At 39.1% G+C, this 19,572-nt stretch overlaps 1 protein-coding gene across 1 annotated transcript; it reads left to right on the top strand.

The window, feature by feature from the left end:
- Positions 1–2,662: 2,662 nt before the first annotated feature.
- LOC143654997 (olfactory receptor 4K15-like) lies at positions 2,663–3,589 on the top strand. The gene has a single exon (XM_077126580.1). It carries the CDS (start codon positions 2,663–2,665, stop codon positions 3,587–3,589), a length of 927 nt encoding a protein of 308 aa, XP_076982695.1.
- The last annotated feature ends 15,983 nt before the right edge of the window (positions 3,590–19,572 follow it).

Here is a 19,572-nt window from a genome sequence, read left to right as displayed (position 1 = left end):
ATAAGAAGTAAGTAAAGATACTATTGTCAAGCAAGGGTGAAGAAAAAAATGGGCATACTCATGCCTCATTTCAGGTAGATGAGCTTTGGTATAATGAACCAAACATTTCTGAAGTGTGTAATTATCATTCTGAATCCTAGATAAATATTTTGTATACACATAACATTTTAGCTAAAAGTAAATTTATCATAGAACCATTAATATTAAGGAAAACTGAAACCACCCCTATAATAAAATATGAATATTTGTGATATATTGTTAAATAAATTATAAACAATAAGGCATGTACACTTTTAATTAGGAATAGTACATACTTTGATATTTTGTAAACCATGTTAATTTGCATTTGCAAATGTTTAATGGTAGAGGGAACAAAGGCATAAGACTTATCATTATAACCTCTACTGAACACCAACCAATGCCCGGTATGTTATGTTTTATAGTTCTTTTAATCTTTATAACATTCCTATGAGATATAATCCATTATTTCCCCCAATATATGGATCCAAATTGACCCAGAAGAAGTTTAATTTGCCTAGGGTCACAGCACTAAGAATTATAAAATAAAGAATTCAAAATCTGTCAGTCTGACTCTAGAGCTTATCTGTCCTATTTATCTACTTTGGTAAGAATTTTTTTTTATATTTAACGTAATTTTGTTGAGATATATTCACACACAAAACAGTTCATCTAAGGTATGCAATCAATGGTTCACAGTAGCTTACATATTTGTGTAGTCATCAGCATGACATTTTCATAATCTCGTAAAAGGTTTAAAAAGAAAAAAACAAACCAAGTATCCCATTCCACTTACCCCTCCTTATTACTGATGACTAGTATTGCATTGTACACACTTTTAACTCGATTGTTAAATAGAGGTAGGTTAACTAAGATAGTTTAGTATTGACTATAGATTTAGATATAGATACAGATCAGTGGAACAAAACAAAACACTCAGAAGAAGGCCCTTTTTTTAAGAATCTAATTTTACAGTCATTATCAATGATAAGTAATATGAGATTGCAGTGTTTTGACTATTCTTAAACAAAATGTAGTAGAAATATATTTGCATTTTTAAAAATGCTTTTTATTGCTGAATATAGCATATGCACAAAGAAAAGAAAGGAAAAGCAATGATTTTGAAAGCACTTCAACAGTTAGTTACAGAACGAATTTCAGAATTTTTTTATGGATTACCATTCCACTATTTCAGATGTTTCATTTTAGCTGCTCCAAAACACTAGAGTAAATATAGAAATTTTTTCTTTTTTTTGTGAAAAGTAGCATATACAAAAAAGCAATAAATTTCAAAGCACATTGCAACAAGTAGTTGTAGAACAGATTTTAGAGTTTGGTATGGGCTACAATTACACAATTTAAGTTTTCACTTCTAGCTGCCCTGAGATACTGGATACTAAAAAAGATCAATATAAATAATTCATCAATCATACTCATTTGTTAAACCCTGCCTTCCATGTATAACTCCACCATCACATTTGACCTTATTTCCCACTCTTTAGGGTTATTTGGGCTATGAGCATTTTCATTTTTCACATTGGAAGGGGCTGTGGTAATATGGGATACAGGGATGGAACTAGTTGATGTTCTGAAAAGGCTGGCCCCTCTGCATTTCAGGACTGATCTGGTTCTGGGACCCATCTGGAGGCTGTAGGTTTCTGAAAAGTTACCCTAGTGCATGGAACCTTTTAGAGTCTCATATAATGCTTTAGGTTTTCTTTAGGATTGAGAGGAATGGTTTTGGCTGGGGTTTAGCAAGTTATGATAGGTAGCAATGTCTAACTGAAGCTTGCATGAGAATGATCTCCAGAGAAGTCTCTCAATGCTATTTAAACTGTCTCAGTCAATGACACCTTATTTGTTATACTTCTTTTCTCATTTTGGTCAGGATGTTATTGTGGATCCAATGGTGCCAGGGTCAGACTCATCCTTGGGAGCCATCTCCACATCACCAGGATGTCATGTCCCATGTAGTGAGGAGGTCAATGATTTCATATGAAGAGCTGGGCTTAGAGAGAAAGAGGCTACAACTGAGCAATAAAAGAGGACTTCCAGAAGTAATTCTTAGGCATACCCATAGATAGGCTAAGCTTTTCTACTACATAAGCTTCACAAGAGCAAGCTTCAAGATCGAGGGCTTGACCTATTGATTTAGGTGGTCCTTATGTTTGATACAGAATCAGAGGTTTCCCAATGGTAAAGTTTAATATTTCCATATTTTTTCACCATCCCTCAAAGGAGTTTGCCAATACTTCTTGATTACCTGCTTAATATATTCTGAGATGTATCTTAATATTACATTAAACTATTTGGAATTAAAGACCCTCATTCTTATTCTGGGGCCCCTGTGTTTGGATTGCTAGTAGGAATTTTAAAGTGGTTGAGATAAGGGCTAACATATTTTTATAATATAGTTGTCATGCTTTGATGCAAACATGAAAGCGAAGGTTATATAGTAAATGTAAAACAAATGACCACATTCATTGTGTGTTTGGTGTTTAAGAGAATAAAAAACATAAACATATTAAGTGGAATTTGATGAGTGACATTGTTGTACTCATTTAGTCTCACAGCCTCTGATCTTATTTCCATTTCCATTTTACTTATAGGAAAATTTCTGAACCAGAATCAGAAATTGGAAATCATGGAACAAGGAAATAACTCAGGAGTGACTGAATTTGAATTGCATGGTCTTTCAGGTCCTCGAGAGCTTCAACTTTTTTATTTTGCTTTTTTTGCACTTTTCTATTTATCCATTGTGCTGGGGAACCTCCTCATTGTGCTCACAATCATCTCTGACCCTGTGCTACACACACCCATGTACTTCCTCCTCAGTAATCTCTCCCTCATTGACGTGTGTCTGTCCACTTTTGCCACCCCCAAAATGATTGTTGACTTCCTCATGGAGCACAAGACCATCTCTTTTGAGGGATGCATGGCCCAGATATTCTTTCTGCATGTCTTTGCCTGTGGAGAAATGATGCTGTTGGTAGCCATGGCATATGATAGATATGTAGCCATATGTCGACCCCTGCACTATGCAGCCATCATGAGTGTGCACAAGTGCACAGGATTCGTGGTGGGCTCCTGGGTCATTGGGGTTCTGCACTCAGTCAGTCAGCTGGTCTTCACAGTAAACCTTCCATTCTGTGGACCCAATAAAGTGGACAGCTTTTTCTGTGACCTTCCCCTAGTTATCAAACTTGCCTGCACTGACACATATGTCCTCCAGATTCTAATGCTTGCAGACAGTGGTTTAATTGCCATGAGCTCATTTGTGCTGTTGCTGATCTCCTACTCAGTCATCCTGATCACCGTGCGACGTCGTTCCTCTGCTGGCATGGCCAAGGCACGGGCCACCCTGACTGCCCATGTCACAGTGGTGATCCTCTTCTTTGGGCCCTGTATTTTCATTTATGCCTGGCCATTTGGGAACTTCCCAGCAGATAAGGTGCTGTCAATATTCTATACTGTTTTCACCCCTCTCTTAAACCCCTTGATCTATGCTTTAAGAAATAAGGAAGTAATATCAGCAATGAGAAAACTGAGGATTCGACACATCAGTTCTTGACAGTCTGCCAGCTTTCTGTTGGGGTAAATAACAACTTATAATAAAAGCCAGGTTACTGTAACCTCCTTTATGAAGTACTGTTTGTCTGTAATATCATAGGACGCATTTTCTTAGTTTTTGTAACAGAAACAAACCAAGTTAAATAAAAGAGTATGGGACATTTTATCTTCTGCTTTTGAAATTGTCATTGTTTGATTCAGACTAAAATTAATTTTAATAATAAAATTCTTCTTTTTCTGTAAAAATTAGCATTCTAATCGAATTTTCTCTTCTTCCACTCACCTTGAAAATTATAACCATATGGCAGATACTAATGTAAGATATTTAAATTGTATTTTTAAGGTTTCAGAATACTATTTAATTTGCAGATTTTTCTAGTCATTCCATTTGGTGACAGATAATATAAATTATAATGCTTTTTTATGTTGCTCCATTCTCATGATGTTTAGATTGCACAATGCATCTAATTACAGTTCCAAATTTTCCCTTCTTCCTCTGTGTATTTACAAACACACCTACTTCTTTCAACCAAGGATCTAAATGCATTGAGATAATCTTTAATATATATATAGAAATAGTATTTATTGCACCCACATTCTTACTACAAATTATGCAAATTTAAGGATCAAGTAGTGAATAAATTTGTTTGCTGAACTCATTAGATGAGCTCAGAAGGAAAATGGATCTGTATTTTCTATTAACTGTGCTTAAATGGTTGCCCTGTGTCCAAAATTAATATACTTCTGTCTCAGTGAATTAAACAGAAGTTTATAATTTCCACTCAAAGTTAGTGGCTCAATGACTACAGAACAAATGGACATTCTCAACACTACTAAATATGTCTTTTCTCTCTATGTGCCCATACCTATCTCCAGTCTGTGCCCTTTAATTACACCAACCTTTAAATCATAATTGAGAATGCACATTTTTCAGTGCTCTCCAAAGTTCTATTCCTTTGGATTTTCAAAAGAAATCTATATTTTCAAACTTTAGTTTAATAGTTAATAATCACTATTAGTCTAATTCCTGTTTACCAGTTAGGAAACTAAGAGTCAAACAAGTGAGTTGATCACATTCACAATCATCAAGTAAAAAACACAAGGCAAGTATTTTCATCTTCTGACTTCTAGTGTTTGAGAGAGAAAACCTACTATAATCCAAGTTACCCATTTGAAATAGAGTGTATGGAAGAAATGATTGTATGGAATAGAATTAATACCATTAATTATGTTTTCTCCTTCATAATGTCACCATTCTGCAATGTGTGTTGCTTCCTCTCTGAAATATGGAATTAAAAATAACATAATATATGGCTGTTTCATATGATGATGGCAATATGGCCAAACTTATATTCAGTGCTCATTATAGAGTTTAAAAATGTGTCTTCATATAATACTCATTTGCTCTGCACACAATGCCTGTGGATTAAAAAAAAACTTCTATTTCTGAAAGTATTGAGATTCAGATAATCTGAAACCCTTGCAGAAACATATCTACAAATTCTGGTGAATTCTTTAAAATAAAATATGACTTCATGGATGCTCTTGCAGAAGAAAGGGGTTGGCAAGTGACATCAGGTAATGAAAATGATTGGCAATCCAGGTCCATGGAAGAAATTTTGTTTGTCAAGTGTGTGGGGTAGAATTAGAGTCTTCACACCTGGAACCCACATAGCCTATGTCCATAGTGATGCTGTGGACTAGAAGAGTGTCTTCAGAGCACAAAGGATTTTAACCTGGAAAGTCAATATGAAGTATGACCCATACTAGTAATCAGTGAAACTCTTGAATCATTTGGCAAAGGAAAGATTAAAACCTCACTAGAAGGATCTAATATGTTTCCTTTAGAAATTAAGTTGTCTGTCAAATCACAAAACCTAAGATGAGCCTATCCATAATGTACAAGAGTCATATAATCCAGCAGGTAGAAAGAAAAACAATGCTAAAGACATAGCATACAAACATCACTCAAAGAAAGTAAAAGTATAAATCCAGCAGCAGCATACATAAAGGATTATAACCATGATCAACTGGGATTTATCCCAAGAATAACGTGTTTAAAAATACAAAAAATATATCAATAGAATTTGTGAAAAATAAATGATACAGTCAATTGATGTAGAAAAAAATGGACAATTTCTCACATCCATTCATGATAAAATCACATAGCAAACAAAAAAGAGCAACAGAATTGGAGAACTTAAACCTATTGATTTCAAGATTCACCATAAAACTACAGTAATCAAAGAGAGTGGATTCAATTGTGGAAAGAATAGTCTCTTCAACAGATGTTTCTGGAACAACTTGATAAACATCTATACAAGAATGGAGTTGGACCTATGCCACACCACATCTAAAATGAGTTTAGAATGATTCAAGGACCTAACATAAGAGCTAAAACCATAAGAGTCTAAGAAGAAGGCATAAAGGAGAATCTTTGCAGACCTTAGATTTGGTAATGATTTCCTAGAGATGACAACAAAGTATGAGCAATAAAAGAAAACAACACATGACAACAGAAAGGATTGCAATATAAAACCAGATGCATTCATTATGTTGACAGGAAGGTAGACTTGTGGAAATGAGCTTTTTCTTCCATAGAATATTTTTTTAAATATTTTTTCTTTGATACAAGCTTCCAGCTATCAATTTAATGGATGTCGCCCATAGGTCAACTATGTCTTAGTTTCTTTTGCTAGGATTCTTCACTTCCTGGGAGCTGCACTGCCCTGTTCTTGATCTTTTCATTATTCTTTGTGACAACTCTAGTGGGGAATAGTGTGCTAGTCATTGCAATTATAGCTGATTCTCCCCTGCCCTCCCCTATGTATTTTCTGCTCAGCAAAGTTCCCATCATTTATTTGTCTCTTGTTTCCTTTGTCACCACCAAGGTGATTAAAGACTACCTCACTGGAAACAAAACCATCTCTATTTTAATATATTTTTATTGAGAAACATCAACATGCATACAGTCAACCATATTAAACAATCAGTGGTTCACAATATCATCACATAGTTGCATATTCATCATCATAATCATTTCTTAGAACATTTGCATTAATTCAGTAAAAGAAATAAAAAGAAAACAGAAAAAAATCCTACATACCATACCCTTTACCCTTCCCTTTCATTGATCACTAGCATTTCAATCTATTAAATTTATTTTGACATTTGTTCCACCTATTATTTATTTTTATTCCATATGTTTTACTCATCTGTCAATAAGGTAGATAAAAGGAAAATCAGACACAAGGTTTTCACAATCACACAGTCACATTGTGAAAGTTATATCATTATACAACACCATTCATTATACAAGAAACATGGCTACTGGAACACAGCTTTACATTTTCAGGCATTTCCCTCCAACCTCTCTGTTATATCTTAATTAGCAAGATGATATCTATTTAATGCATAAGAATAACCTCCAAGATAATCTCTTGACTCTGCTTGAAATCTCTCAGCTATTGACACTTTATTATGTCTCATTTCACTCTTCCCCCTTTTGGTCAATAAGGTTTTCTCTATCCCTTGATGCTGAGTCCCAGCTCATTCTAGTACTTCTGTCCCATGTTGCCAGGAAGGTCTACAATGCTGGGAGTCATGTTGCATGTAGAGAGGGGGAGGGCAGTGAGTTTGCTGGTTGTGTTGGCTGGGAGAGAGAGAGGCCACATCTGAGCAACAAAAGAGGTTCTCATTCGGGTGACTCTTAGATCTAATTTTAAGTAGGCTTAACCTATCCTTTGGGGGTTAAGTTTCATATGAACAAACCCCAAAATTGTGGGCTCAGCCTATTGCTTTGGTTGTCCCCACTGCTTGTGAGAATATCAAGAATTCTCCACTTGAGGAAGTTGAGTTTTCCCCATTTTTCACCATTCCCCCAAGGGGACTTTGCAAATAATTTTTTATTCATTGTTCAAATCACTCTGGGATTTATTGGGGCATTACTCTGTACAAACATACAAAATCTTATGCCCTACTCATGGTTTCATGTATTTATGGTGTTCAGTTAAGCTGTCCACATAAGTTATATTAGGAAATGCACAAGTCAAAATATAAATTTTGTACCAAATAAACATTTTTTGCTTTAGTGTCTTTCACACATAGGCTAAAATTTAAAAAACATTAATTACCATCTATTTTCAACACCCTGCAGTATTGACATTCCTTTGTTCTTCATCACGCAAGAACATTTTTAAATTTGTACATTTAGTCACTATCATTATATACTCTAGGCATTCCTAGATTATACCATCTTAGTCTTTATTGTCTATCTTTCTTTCTGATTTCATTTGTGCTTCCAGTCCTCCTCCCTCTATCATTCTCACATTCAGCTTCATTCAGTGTTCTAACATTATTATATTACAGTTAGATAGTATTGTCCTATCCACTTCTGAATTTTTACAATCAGTCTTGCTGCACAGTCTGTATCTCTTCAGCTCCGATTACCCAATTTCTTACCGTATTTCTGTCTCCTGATGCTCTCTGTGTAACATTCTTTATGCTTAGCATTTCCAATCTCCAGACCCAGTAAAAAGAAAAGGAATTCTAAACCACATATCCCCATGTTTTTCTGTGCCTAGCCCTCACCCACACCTGCTTTAGGTGGTTGGGCCTTAAAGCAGGAATTGGTTGCACAGACACAAAGACATCAGACTTGCTGTATTTGAAAGTTTTAGGTGAGGACCATGGAATTTTGATAATTCCTATCTCTTCTTTGAACAATTTCCAATTATTAGATTTATTTTACTAAAAGCTGTGACCGTGAACATTGGAAAAGTTCTTTGTTTTTTTCAGAGGCATCTCTTTGGCCATTTTCGACTGCCTCAAGGAAATTCCAGAGACAGATGTTTTCTAATGCTCTGGTTTGTTTACAGTAATTACAAAGCTAAGGCTTTGAATCTTGCCATTCAGAGAAGTTTTAGTTTTCTCTTTTTACTCTTTTACTTCAGAAGTATCAATTTGTATATTTATATCAAGCATCTACTTATTTTAAGCAGTTCAAATAGAGCTCATTAAGAATTTTCTTATTGATTTGCTATTACCAACTGGAGGTATGAGAATATACAATGAAAAGGCATACAGCCAAATAGAAAAGTAGTTACTCAAAAAACAAAAACAGAAATGCTTTTGAGAGGGACCAAAAAAAAGGTTGCATATATTATCTTATCCAGTTTCTGCCTTTTTTGTCAAACAATTTCAACTGTAACTTCAATTATCTCTATAATGGTAGTATTTTCATTTTAAGTCTTATTGAGGCCATATGATGTTACAGAAATAAAATGTTTATAGACTCATGAGCAAAATCTTTTCAATTTTCAATACAGTCCAAAGTTTCCCTTTTTAAAAGAATTTTTGTATTCAGTAACCAGTTAGTACCATTTGATCAACACAAATTCAGGAACACACCAATTAATAACTAGACTGAACACACCAGCTAACAAACAGGCATTAAACATTTAACACACTGATTAACAATTAATCAAACATCAACTTTTACTATACCCAGGTAACACACTGACAAGCACTTAAACAGGCTTACTTAACTTCATTAAAGAGAAATTAATTGCTGAATTACTCATTTTTCAGGAGTATAGTTGTCGCTGATAGCTTCAGCCGGGCCGCGCGACCGGTACACTGGGTGGGTTTGGGGCGAGCTCACGGAAATTAACCTGGGTAAGCCGAAGCCGGCGCTTTCCCCAGCCGGTGGTCACGAGAAAAGTCTTCACTGAGGCCAGATTTAGGTTAACGCTTTTATTGATACACACCAGGATGGGCCACCTGGGAACCCGAGGAGTGAGACGTCTGGGGTCCGAAGACCCCGGGGCTCGGACGACCCAGAGCTCGGAAAGCGCAGGGCTTAAGTACATTCGGGGAAGGGGTGGAGTTTCGGGCTCACACATCAGGAGGTGACAGCCAATCACACAAGCTAGGAGGCAGTTGCTAAGCTTCAGGCAGGTGTGGAGCTAGAATTAGGGGTAGAGAAGGGAGGAGAAAAACAGGAAGGGTTGTGGGTTTGTGGTGAGCTACAGAAATGGGCGGTCTACAACAAGAGGGGGAAGTGGGGAACAGAGAGGGGGGTTACAGGTACGGAGGGCAGAGAGTGAATGTAGAGAGGGAGAGAAGGATTAAAAAATTTTAAGCATGGCTAGGCTCCAGTCCCTGAGAAATATGCCACAGTTCCTCTCCTTTTTCTTTTAAAAGAGCACACTTGTGTGACAAGTGGCGGGCGTGAACCTTTGCTGGGAGGGGTAGGGATGAGATTCCCCTTGCACTTGAGGCTCAGAATTTCAGGGGAAGGGTGTGTGCTGAGCCGACCCTTATGCAAATCTCATGTGCCCCAGAAGAGCCAGAGGAGGCCTGATAGATTGGCCCTCTTCTGCGACTACTTTGTGTTGCACCCAGCGGTGCCCATCTGGTAGCCGTATGGCGGCCCCAGATGCACGTACTCTGGTAACGTGCAGCCCCCGTAGGGGAATGGAGGGAACACAGAAGTGGCGGAAACACACGGTAAGCATGGCCAGAGCTACAACAGCATGATGCAGGCTCCACAAGAGGACCAGTCCTGGGAGCAGCACCAAGACCCCAGGGTGGTCAGTCCTGGGGGTGAGCCACACTGGCCCGCCAAACCTGCACCTGCCGATGGTTGTCCGCATCGGCGAAGGGATTTTGGAGTTTTAGAGCAGCCAAGGCGAGAAGTTGAGTTTGTTGATGTTGTTTAGAGAGACGCTGACATAGACATTTGAGTATGATGAAAAGGAGGATGATAGCTAGAAGCACTATACCGTAGGAAATGAGATTGGAAGGTTTGAAGAAAGAAGTAAACTTGGATAGAAGGTCATTTAAAAGAGAGGCAGAGAGTTTAGGGACCACTGTGCTTTGGAGATTTAGAATGTGAGCTTGAAGCTGGTGTGTATGATTTCAATAGGAGTCATTAAAGGCAGTGAAAATCCACTCACACAGGTTAAGGTGGGGTTGGGAGTGATTGACAGGAACAGGAGTTACGTCTCTTTGCTGCTGCAGATTGAAGACAGCTGCATGCAGAAGATGAATGATGTTTTCTTGGGCGCCGGCTACTTTGGCTGTTGTTTGGGATACTTTGAGAAGGACTTTAGCTGTGGTGGAGGTTTGAGTGAGAGCGATGGCTGCTACTGTACTGGCGGCGACTGCAGCGACGATGGCGGCGGCAATAGCAGCAGAAATGCCGAAGTCGCGTCTGGATCGGTGGTGGGTTTCTGTCCCTAGCGTATAAGGGGTGTAAGGAAGTTGGGGGGCCACCCAGGTGATGGCGTTGACTGGAATCCACAGTAACCTAGGCTGAAGCACAATAAATGCATAGGGAAGAAATATGGGGGTTTGAGAAAAAGGTAGGTAGTTATATTGATGCATTGCTCAATTTTGGGCTCTGGTCGATGGCTGAAAGAGTACTTGGAAGTTTCATTACAGAGACTGCAGTCTTGAAGACAGACTAGAGGGCGGAGATTTAGACATCTATGTTTGCTGCAAGCGAGGTAGGAGGAGAATAGAGGGGTTCTGAAATAAACGTCAGCTGTGGGGCGAGGAGAAGAATGAGAGGCGTCAGACGGGAAATAAGCGCATAATAAGGTGTAACTCGGAGCGGCTTAGGACGATGGCATTTATGCCAGTGAAGTTTTAGAGGAAGCGACTTGGGTTTTCTGACTTTAGCTGGGTGAGGGGAACTACAAGGGGATCCGGGGGGAGAGGAAGGTGTGACATTAGGGGAGGTAGCGTTAGGAGGGACAGGCCACCAGGCGGATTTTAGAAAGATGCCCGGGAGGTTAGTATTGCTTGAGGTACCGTAATTGGAGGAATCTTTCATGTAAAGGTCAGAGCCATTATTAAAGGGAGGAGGACAGGCGGCGGGAGGAGGGGCGGAAGGAATGGGGGAGGGTTTAGGATGTTTTGCCTCCGCGCCCTTAGGGAGGGCGGGGTAAAGGTTGTGACTCTTTTCCGGTCTGGGTAGTGGGGAAGAAGGCGGAAGGGTGGAGTTGGTCTTTCCGCCATTAGCCTCTCCCCCATAGTCCTGTAAGGGCGGGTGCCTCTCGAGTCGCTCTTAGATGGGGCTGCCATTAACTTAAGGGAGAGGCTTCCACAGTGGCTGCATTTACAGGCTTGGATCGGCCGTCTGTGGGAGGCAATGAGCCTTGAAGGCAGGAACGGATGGTGATGAGGGTGGGGAGAAGCCCCGGAGGGAAATGCTTGCCCTCATGCTCCATTCCGTTTGTCACTCTGGCAATAAGCTGGTCATAAGTGGCGGGAGTCCATAAGGGACTCGTCAGCAGCCAGGGGTTAAAGGGCAGCAGAAGGTCCCAATATACTTGAAGCTGCCGGGCAGAAACTTTACATTTATGAGTATCCAACAGGGCGGCTAGGGTGCGAACCTGAGGGACTTGACTCTTAGAGAGGGTGTGACCCATGATAAAATTTGGAGGGGACTACTCACTGCTTGTAAAGACTAGGACTGCGTTTATTTAAGCAGGAGAGTCTAGTAGGCTTACCTTGGTTCAGAAGAGAGGTCCTAGTGTCTCCAGTGTCCAGTCGGGGATGGAAGGTCCCTGTTCGGGCGCCACTTGCCGCTGATAGCTTCAGCCGGGCCGTGCAGCCGGTACACTGGGTGGGTTTGGGGCGAGCTCGCAGGGAATTAACCTGGGTAAGCTGAAGCCGGCGCTTTCCCCAGCCGGCGGTCGCGAGAAAAGTCTTCACTGAGGCCAGATTCGGGTTAACGCTTTTATTGATACACACCGGGATGGGCCACCCGGGAACCTGAGGAGTGAGACGTCTGGGGTCCGAAGACCCCGGGGCTCAGACGACCCAGAGTGGGGTAAGCGTGGGGCTTAAGTACTCTCGGGGAGGGGTGGAGTCTTGGGCGCACACGTCAAGAGGAGGCAGCCACTCACACAAGCTTAGCGGCAGTTGCTAGGCAGAAGGGTATGTTTTGGGGATAGGGAAGTATAGAGAATAACAGGAAGGCCTGTTGTTTTGTGGTGGGCTATGGAAATGGGCGGTCTACGACAAGAGGGGGAAGGGGGGAACAGTGAGCTAGGTTACAGATATGGGGGCAGAGAGTGAACCTAGAGAGGGAGAGAAACATTAAAAAATTTTAAGTTTGGCTAGGCTCCAGTCCCTGAGAAATACGCCACATATAGTCAACAACAATTTTAGACCAGGGCCTCAAACCTGTACAGAACACACCCTGACTACATCAATTAACAATTAAACACATATAAAACACTTATCATATCAATTTAACAAAACCAATACCTAGGTAACACACTGGCTAACACTCAAACAGGCCCATTTAGTTTCATTAAATACAACTTAATTGTTGGGTTAGGTCAGGGCTTCAAACCTTGTGCATATGGTTCCCCAAATCAGAAAGTGTAGAGGTCATAGCAAAGGGGTCATTGTGGAAGCATGAACCTGGCCTAGGTCAAGGGGACTTGAACCTCCCAATTACTCCCTGATCCACTACTACCCTGATGGCCCATTCACCTGGTCAGATTTCTAGACATGGAACTGGAAACAGTTTCTCTCTTTGAAGCTTTCTTAAGGCACCAAAAGTCTCTGGAGTGCCAGCAGAACATAGAAACCCGGCTGTCAACCCTCTAGACTAAATTCAGTCCAGTAGCCACAGAAGGCTCAGTTACCTGGCTCACCTGCTCTGCTGGGGCTCCAGAGATACAGACATTCATCCCTTCTTGGTTGCCAGTTGTTACTGGGTGAGGGCTTTGCATTCTTTTGCCTGACATGCTCAATATCCAATTCCTGAGACACCAAGGTTTAAAAGAGATTGAGAGTTTATTACTGTATGTGTAGTAGGAGAGTGTATGGCCTAGCAGCCCAAAAACTGTCTCTGTTGATTTTTATTTTGAATTTATTTCTGATCTCTTTGTGGACTTTAATTTTCAATTATTTCTTTCCTCTGTCTATAGAGTCAATTTTACTCTTTCCTTTGGATCTTTCTCAGTAGTTTTACCACTAAAAGAGCAACTTTAAAGGTCACCAGTGCCCTGCATATTGTTAAATCCTGAAGTCATTTCTCAGCTCTCTTGCTGCTTAACCTGTCAGTAGTAACTATGATATAGCTGATCGTGCATTCCTACCTGAAGCACTCTTCTTCATTTTGTTTTTAGAATACTGGTTGCTTCTGGCTTCATTTATATCATTCTGGTGATTCCTCCTCAATCTTTTGTAGTCCTGTCTCCTCTCTCTGACCCCTTAATATTAGAGAGTTGCCAATGCTCAGTCCTTGGGACTCTTATTACCTGTCCTTCTCCACTGGTGATCTCCTTTAACTGCAAGGCTTTAAATTGTAATTATATTTCAATAGTATTGAGACATAGATTTTCAACAGGGCCTTTCCTTTCAACTCCAAACATCAGTACCCATCATCACTCAAATTTGTTACTCAATTCATACTTAACATGTCCAAAATTCAACTCCTGAGAGGACTTCAAAAATGTCCCTCAGTTAATGGAATCTTCCTCAGTTGATGGAATCTTTATCTTCCTAATTGATCAGGTCAAAAACTTGAAGTCAAAATTGATAGTTTTTATTACACCACTCATTAAATATTTCAGCAAATCTCACTGACTCTATCTTGGAAATACCCTCAGAGTCGAACCACTTGTCATGATACCTGCCACAATGAGCTCTATGGAAGCCCTCTATGGGATTTTAACAACAGCCTCCTAATATGTTTCCCTCCCCAAACTCTTCCAGGTACATCATCCATTACAAGCACCATAAATTAAAGTCAATATAATGATCTACAAGCTCCAACACCTTCTCTCCAGAGTCTCCATATCTGATCTCATGTCCAGCATTTGTTACCCTTGTTCACCTTGTTCCAGCCATCGTGGATTGTTACTGTTACTAGACAGCAATTGTTAAACCGATGCTAAAAACATCTTGTATATGCAGGTATTTATCCTACTATGTTGGTATAAAGAAAGACAAAAGAAAATCTAAAACCTCCCCAAATGTTTGCAGCCATTTTCAATGATTGCAAATTAAAAAAACATATTCTGGAAGAGTAGTGATATACTTGTTCTTTTATGGAGAAAATTAATTATATTTAAAAAGGGGCCACCGTTTTTTTTGTGTGTGTGTGTGTTAGCTTTTGTTTGTTTGTTTGCTTGTTTTTGCATTGTCGGGCACCAGAAATTGAACCCAGGTCTCTGGCATGGCAGGCAAGAACTTTGCCTACTGAGCCATGATGGCCCACCCACCACCATTATTTTTTATACTGCTGCTGGTTGTATAAATCAATCCACTGTGGTGGAAAGGATCGGACTATCAGTCAGGAGACCCTGGTCATATTCAGAACTGTGCCACAGTTTATGGTATCTTCAGGAATGTATTCCACTTCCTTGAATTCCAACTCCACATGTGTAGAAGAAGGGACTGAGCTGAATAGTTATTTCTCAAACAAGATAAAAATAATCACTGGAACACTTTCTAAAGTATGAAATTACCTGAGTAACTATATAAACAGATAAGTGGAAAGCTGCCCTGATGACAGCAGATTGGAGGTGGGTCATTTGGAACCCTCGCTTACCTTTAGGAGCATGAGGGGCAACTATCAACACTTCCAGTGCAAATGGATCAAGGTTTGAAATTCCCTCTGTTCCTTACCATACCTTATATATTCTGATTTTCTTGCCTCTTCTTGCCCCTTGCTTTCAATCAGTTGATTCTGAATTTCCTATCCCTGAAGTGTTTATACTTTTATCTCTTCTTTGTCTCTGCTCATCTCATGACTTCAGTTGGTTTATAGGGAGGATCTTCAGTAGCTTTCAATAGTATCTGCTCACCTGTAACCTTTCCCAGCTCTAGTCAATTCCACACCACTGTCAGTTACTTATTCCTAAACCATATTCTCTTGCACTGAAACTGTGAATAGTATTCCATGTTCCTACAGATTAAGATGAAATTCCAAGGCCTGTACTTGAGGTCTTTCAAAATATAGTACAATAAAACTTTCTGGCATATACACTCTCTAGACAAGCTGGAGCAGTTACTCTTGGATCACTTCCAATTTTTTTCACTCATACATTACTTTACTTTTATCTATATGTGCCATGTAAATTTCCTTCACTCATTCTTCCTTTCAAATATCACATCTCAGTTAATACTACTTTATATCCTCTTCCTTTTCATTTCTGCTTACCTCCTTCTTCATTGTTCTTCCATCTTTCCTGATTAAAAAAGTTATCTTTCTTAACATACATCACTTGAATGCCTACATCATTTTGTTTGTGCTTCTCATAATACAAATATTATTCTATTTTTCACTGGGTTTCAGCTTATATCTTTAATTGGTCTTTGTAAATTACAGACTACTTAAAGATAAGCACTTTGTACTACCCATTCCTTGAATTCTTATTCAGTGGTATTGCATATAGTAAATACTTAATTTTCAAAATTTTTTGAATTAAATTTAATTTGGGAGCTGTAGAAACACTAGGGCATTTTCTCTTTTGCCAAATGATTTATAATTTATTATATTGTAATATTTTACTACATCCACATTACAATATTTATAATGTGGCGTGAAACAATGTTTTTCACTGGTAATGTTAATGGTAGTGGTTGGGACTAAACTGATCCTATAGAGAGAATAAAAGATGTTTCATGAGAATTCAATTACAACTCTTGAAAATTACTCAAGAATAAATATTTATAGAAAATGAATTCCACATTTAACAATACACTTTCAAAATAACAAATGTACAGATAAATTGGAAATCTGATTTTTCCTTAGATGGAAATAATATTTTCTAGATTATGACTTAAGGGGCTTATTAGCAATGGTCCCACTGGGACAACATTTACCAACAATGAGAGATTCATCTCCAACTCTACCTCCTAATATATAGCATGCATAAAGTTCAAGGAGAAGCAAATTGCAAACAAAAAAGAAGAAACATTTGTGCTATCATCATGATACATCAGATTTTTGTGTGGAATTACTGAAATAAAAACAGCAGGCAACTTTCACCTCACAAGGGATTCTTTATGGCATCCCAGCTCTGACTCATGTAAGTTTTAATACTTCTGCAACTTCAAATAGTTTCACGTGAGTAAGCTACATTGATATAATTTTCTGTTACTCAGATTATGTTAATTACATCGATATTCTTTTGCTGTTTTGAACTCCCATTTAATGTTCTGCAATGAAGTATTTTATTTCCATATGCCACTAAACTTCCTACCTGTAACAGTGCATTTCTCTTCTACAGACTCAGCCACCTGGATGTTTGAGTTTATATTTACAGTTATATAATATAAATGCAGCACTAAAGTAAATGGGCATATATTTACTTAAATTAAATTGCATTTTTAGACATGTTGACACATGAGTTTTTAGTAGTTGCACTTGACCTTGATGCATCTTTTATGCCAACATATTATTTTACAATGATTAGCATATCATTTTAAAAAAGAAATTAGAGTTCTGTCACTTATTTGCCATATGGTTTAGGTCAATTATTTAACTTCACTGAGATACTGTAATATAAGGATAATTCTATACTTTAAGGGTTACCATAAGCATTCTAGATTACACACACACACACACACACACACACACACACACACAACCATGCATCATATCACTTCAAAGTCATTGGATGAAACTAAATGAGGTTTTCTACATAAGCAAATTAGTGAATAAAAAATATTATCCTGTCAAGTTATTTTAGTTGTTTTAATGACCTTTTTGATTATTCTAATAAATTTTTGATGAACAATTTATGGCATTTATGGTCCACTATGTCATTCTTAGTTCATTGTGTTTTGGAGACATAATTTTTCATTTCAGAATTTGAAAGGCTCCATGTTATTTGTGTATGGGCTTCACAAATGTCTTGCTCCCACTACCTGGGGGGTGATGTGTCCAGGAGCATAGAGAACTTTACCAATGCTCAGTAAATTAGTAGAAATACAAGTAAGTAATATAATCAGTCTAATGATGTTTATTTTAGAAAATTAATGTGAGATAATATATTTCCAATATAAAGGGACAAAAGTATCAGCCATTGAATTATATTTCCTCCTAAACTTTCTCCAAAGAGCCAGAAGATTTTTATTAAAATTAATTCTGTTAAATAGTTGGCAGAATCACTTCATGGCACTAATGATGGTGTTAAATTGATGAATAGATGAAAAATCAGTTCAATATGTTAGGGTGGTGCTGATTTTTTTTCTAAGAGAGAGAGTTTATTACTACATGAGTGGTCAGAGTGCACATGGCCTTAGAGCCCAAAATCTGCCTCTTTGAGTTTAAGGGATTCAAAGTTTTTAAGGATTTTAGCAAGGTTAGATGAGGTCACTTAGAATACCAATTTCAAAGCAGAAGAAGAGAAACTGTTATCATTGTCATTTCAATAGGAGAACAGAAGTTGAAAGGAGGGGAGGCAAAGATATCACTTCAGAACTAAAGGTGTAAACCAAAAGGAAGGAAGACAAATTATCTTGCAATAGCAGAATCTAGCTGTTATGATTTACAAATGTCTGGCTCTGATGCTAGTTTATGGCTGACTTCATTAGCATTAGGGCCTTTGCCCTATAAGAAAATGACCACATAAGTAACAGCTCTAATAGCCACAAATGCACAAGTAAGGATTTTTACAATCACTTCAGATATCAGGGCAGCTTAATTATGGTTTAGGGCTTTCAGGTATTCCCCTCTGTCTACTCCAATATCCCAGAAAGCAAAAAAGAACCCCTAAATAGTGATTCAGTAATCAAAATCATCCCTTAAATCCTGATTTCTCAGCTATAATTCCTCCTTCTTGTTTGATAATTATCTCTCAATCTTGAGGGATATCTGGGTGATGACTCTTCTAACTGCTTCAGGGCTGAAAAGGGGCATTGATATCAAGAGGCAAAGAGATGGACTAATGAAACCAGTTGTTATTCTTGAAGGGTCTGGCATCTCTGGGTTTGAGAGCTTCTCTGGCATTGAAGCAATCTATAGGTTTCAAGTATCTGAAAAACAAACTGAAGAAGTAAAATTTTATAGAGCACAGGATATCTTTTAGGGTTTCCAGGAACACTGTTGGTAGATGTTTACCATATGTGGCATTTTGCAATATCTGGCTGAAACGTCCATAAGAGTGACCTCCAGAATGATCTCTTTACTTGATTTGAAATCTTTTAGCCATTGAAATGCTATTTCTTTTCTCCCTTTTGGTCAGTTCATCCATGATGTCTAGGTCAACCCCATCATTGAACTTATGTCTCACAATGCCAGGGCCAGTTATGTCCTACGATGTCATAGCAAGTTATGCCCCCTAGAGCCAGGCTTATACCCCTGGAAATTATGTCCTACACTGGGGGGAAGTTCAGAGTTTAGCTTAATGACTAGAGACCACATTTGAGCAACAGCAGAGATTTTCTAGAGATGGCTCTTAGGCACTAATCCTAAGTAGATTCAGTTATCTGTTACAGAAATAAGTTTCATAAGGGCAAGCCTCAAAATTGAGGCTGGAAAAGGGGTCAATATGGCAGCTTAGTAAGGTACGCGTGTCTTAGTTCCTCCTCCAGAGCAACTACTAGGTGACCAGAAACAGTGCAGAACAGCTCCCGGGGCCATGGCAGGGACTGGGCACACAGCGTACCCCAGTCTGGACTGGCTGAACCATCTGTGAGACTCTGCTCTGGTGAGCTCCCTGAGTGGCACACGCTTCCCCGGGCCACGGCGGCTGGTGGCCGGCACCACTCCCTCCCTCCTTCCAGGAACAGCTGAGAATCCCAAAGAGGCAAGTCTCCCAAGCCATGGTGGCCCATGCCCCTCCTCGTGGGGGGCTTCCCTGACCAGCTACGAGTCTTGGATCAGCGGGCTCCCCAAGCCACGGCGTCTGGTGACCGGTGCCCCTCCCCGTGGGTGGCTGCCTGGAGGGAGAAGAGGGAGTTTCCAACAGTGGCAGGGACTGGGTCCAACCAAACACCAATAGT

This window comes from Tamandua tetradactyla, chromosome 14, assembly GCF_023851605.1.
Source record: "Tamandua tetradactyla isolate mTamTet1 chromosome 14, mTamTet1.pri, whole genome shotgun sequence".
In the NCBI taxonomy this organism is placed as follows: Eukaryota; Metazoa; Chordata; class Mammalia; order Pilosa; family Myrmecophagidae; genus Tamandua; species Tamandua tetradactyla.
Note: the sequence above shows the minus strand (reverse complement) of the source record. Positions and strands in the feature narration are given on the sequence as shown.

Bases quoted from the DNA above. Each gene is read 5' to 3' on its own strand.
- LOC143654997 (XM_077126580.1), top strand. From the start codon at position 2,663: ATGGAACAAGGAAATAACTCAGGAGTGACTGAATTTGAATTGCATGGT.